This window comes from Polistes canadensis, unplaced genomic scaffold (assembly GCF_001313835.1).
Source record: "Polistes canadensis isolate GaletaPanama2010 unplaced genomic scaffold, ASM131383v1 scaffold_228, whole genome shotgun sequence".
NCBI lineage: Eukaryota > Metazoa > Arthropoda > Insecta > Hymenoptera > Vespidae > Polistes > Polistes canadensis.
In genome coordinates, this window is record NW_014569775.1 from 8,851 (window position 1) to 12,416 (window position 3,566).

The 3,566-nt window shown below is 28.2% G+C and overlaps 1 protein-coding gene across 1 annotated transcript in view; it reads right to left on the reverse strand.

Annotated features, from left to right (window-relative positions):
• Positions 1–2,572: 2,572 nt before the first annotated feature.
• Positions 2,573–3,566, reverse strand: part of LOC106790262 (cytochrome P450 4C1-like) — a 7,990-nt gene continuing 6,996 nt past the window's right edge. The window contains exons 15-17 of the mRNA XM_014755035.1: positions 3,089–3,254; positions 2,811–2,990; positions 2,573–2,733 (exon numbers count right to left, since the gene is read on the reverse strand). Of these exons, the coding sequence (XP_014610521.1) occupies positions 2,573–2,733; positions 2,811–2,990; positions 3,089–3,254 (507 nt within the window). The remainder of the gene's footprint in view (positions 2,734–2,810; positions 2,991–3,088; positions 3,255–3,566) is intronic.

Here is a 3,566-nt window from a genome sequence, read left to right on the forward strand (position 1 = left end):
AACTATTGAAAAACTATATTCTTGTGTAACTTTTGAAAAGCTCTTTCATATTTACTTATTAACTTAAATTAATTTATTGATCATTTAACTTTTTCGTTTTAGTAAGAACATGGAAAATTTTGAAATTCGAGTACTTTTACGTCACTACTGGAAGCAACAGTTTAAAGCTACTGAAGTGGTAAAGAAAATATGCGAAGTGGAAGGAAAAGATGTCGTCTCAGTTCGTACAGCACAAAAGTTGTTCAAAAAGTTCTATGAAGGGCATACAAAGTTTTACAATTCGAGTACATGTAATATTTTGGAAATTAATAATAAACTAATAATAGCTGAAGATACCTTTAAAAAAGATGTAATGAAATAATGTTTTATTATATCAAAAAATTGAGTATTGATAAGTGTCTAAAAGACACTTAATATGGACTCTAGGCAAGAATTATTAATACCCAATTTGCTATTTGACGTCAGTCTTTGGAAAAGATATTAATGCTTTTTCCAGCAATAGTGTATTAAGTTTACGTTCTTAACAATTACCTTATATCCATAATACTTATTCATATCTCTACATTTGTTTAAATGTCGTATTGTTACTTATTATTATATATTATAATTAATAAAATGTTTTACTATTAAGTTCAATATTATTATTTTTGTTATTTTTTTTTTTGTAATTTTTGTTATTTTGTCTTCGTGAATCTTAGTACGTAATGCATTTTGAACCGAAAAATTTCCAGAACGGAATTTCGCAAGTAAAAATCTGGAAGTACGTACTGTTCATGTTTCACCACCTCACACAGAACAGATTTTTCGATGTGTTTACTCTAATAGTTTATTTTTTTCTAAAATAATATAATAAAATGTGTCTTGAATGTTTATTTTGATCTTTTATTGAAAAAAATCACACACTGAAATAATACAACAATTACGGTAAGTTTGAATTTTGTATACAAAGTAAACATTGATCTATTTTATTACATAATGAAATAAGTTTGAAAGTTGGGATATTTATAAAATGATCGATTATCTATTTTGGCAGATAGTAAGTGAAATATCTAGACCATACAGTTGCTACTGATACGCCAAGTTCTCTCATATACAATCTATTTAGAAATATATGTCTAGATAATCTGTTATGCTCGAGCATTTTAAACATCTTATTTGTACCCAATAATTGGCAACAATGATTTTCCTCTGAATGAGTTATGCTTCTACAATAACAGCAAAAATTTGCGAAACAACTGGATAAGATTTGATTTAATGAATTTTTCGTAGTTCTTTGGCATTCCGATTTAATATTTACTTTGATTAATTCCTGTAGTACGTTTGGATGATATAATATCAAATCTGGCATTTCTGGATTTAAATATTTTCGTTTTATTTCGTATAAGATACCATTTATACTCAAGTTTATTTCCATAATACATAAAGCTGATTCTCCGACAAGTTTGGAAATGATAATATCTCTTAAGCGCGGTATATCTGTTGGGTTTACGAGACGACAAGCTTTTTCGCATACACTAATAAATAATGAAGCTTCTATATTATAACCATCAAATCGTGGGATAAACTTTGTTGCTTCTGCTAATGAAGTATACTTTGTTTGTATAGATCTTGGGCAAGGCGTCATTATTTTGATTATAATTTTCATTTAACTTGTTTCGAATGGTTATCTATCTTACCTATTGTGCAGAATTCAAATTACAACACTTTTATGATAAAGATCTCACTTGTACGATATTCGTTTTGGGTCTACTTATTGTTAGAACAAGTTAAATGGCTTCAAACTTAAGTCACAAGCACAATACAGCCATCTAATTATCAGAAAAGATTCTTGAATAATTTCTGTTTCGTTATCCAAGTGACGATGCATGAAATACACATTTTCAATAAGCACCTCGTTAGCGTATGACAAATTAAAAAAGGAACGAAATCTCGTCTTGTTTTCCTGTTTGTGTTTTTCTTAATAGGAAGAAGAAGCAAGGGCATACGTATAAATAATATGATTTCGCTAACAAACACAATATCTCTAACGGATTTGTGTTTGCGAATACGTAAATATTCCGGTAATGGTTACGACTTCGTAAACAAATAAATAGATCGAATATCTACGATGAAAAAGGAAACTCAAAAGAGAAAAAAGGTGAACCGTATTCCTCGTTGCAAAAAGCCTGACAGATCAATGTTGAATTTGAATTTCGTGCTACCTCGGTTTTAGAAATAGCACGTTGAAATTCGTTAAAACCGAACGGTGGACTCACTCATAACGAACTCTTTCATAAAAACGTTCTCTATCATAATACTCTCAATAACGGATTTAATTAACGCATTAGGCAATTATATATATATATATATATTTTTTCTTTCATTTGTTTATTTATTCTATAAATACATAGATATAATTAAAAAATATTTAACTGTCTCTCCTTTTGTTATATTTAAGTATGTTAACAATATAAAAAAAATAAAATTAAAAGTTCATTTGTTTCTCGAACAACATTTATCAATTACGAATAAATTGTCTGCAGCTGTATTTGAATTTATTTTATCTTGTAAAGCATAATATCTGTAAAAATATCTATCTAATAGGTATAAATTTGACTCGAAGTGGTTTAAGCGAATTCAGAGTAATATCTGCTGAAAATGTAACGTCATCTAGTTCATCCACTGGTTCCAATTCAAAATTGTACAGTGTAGAAGCTACTATAAGTTTAAGCTCAAACATTGCAAATTTTTGACCTACGGGATAAAGCATGCTAGAATAAGAAAAAACAATTTTAAAGGTTTTTTTCCTCGTTTTTGCATGAAACATTTACCAATACAGTTTCTCGGTCCGGCACTAAATGGTATGTAGGAGTAAGGATGACGTCCTTTAATATTTTCCGGTAAAAATCTGTCCGGATCGAAAACATTTGGATTTGGCCAATATTCTGGATTTCTGTGCACGCTATAAATGTTCACCTCACAGATAGTACCAGATGGAATTAAATAATGTTCTACAAAATTAATACGATTACATAGTGAATAAAATAATGAATCAATGATACGTGTTTGATATTAAAGTATACATATACATATGTAAATATTTTCATACTCAGTTGCATATCATGAGAAATTTGCCGAAATATTATATGAACGCTTGGATACAAACGAAGAGATTCTTTTATACATCTTTCCAAATAAGTAAGCTTTTGAATAGACGACATCGTAAACTTATAACCTTCTTGCGTAAATGTGTTAATTTCGTGTCTTATTTTTTCCTACAAATACATATATCGTTAATTATCCCATTATATTATGTGCAATTAAAATCGAAAAATCAAAATTACTTATGTCAGTTTTAAGAATTTTTGTTCGAAAATTCGAATAAAGTTGATTTTATTAATTATTAGGATTAGCAAGAAGTGACTAAAAATTGGTGTAATGATTTATATAATAATAAATTATAGGATAATTCGTAGAAAATAATTAATTTTAAATATATATGAGTTTCAAAGGGAAAATTGAAGACAGTTAATAAATTTTGATGAACAAATTTATTTGATCTTGTTGAACGTTTCGTCCCTTACTGG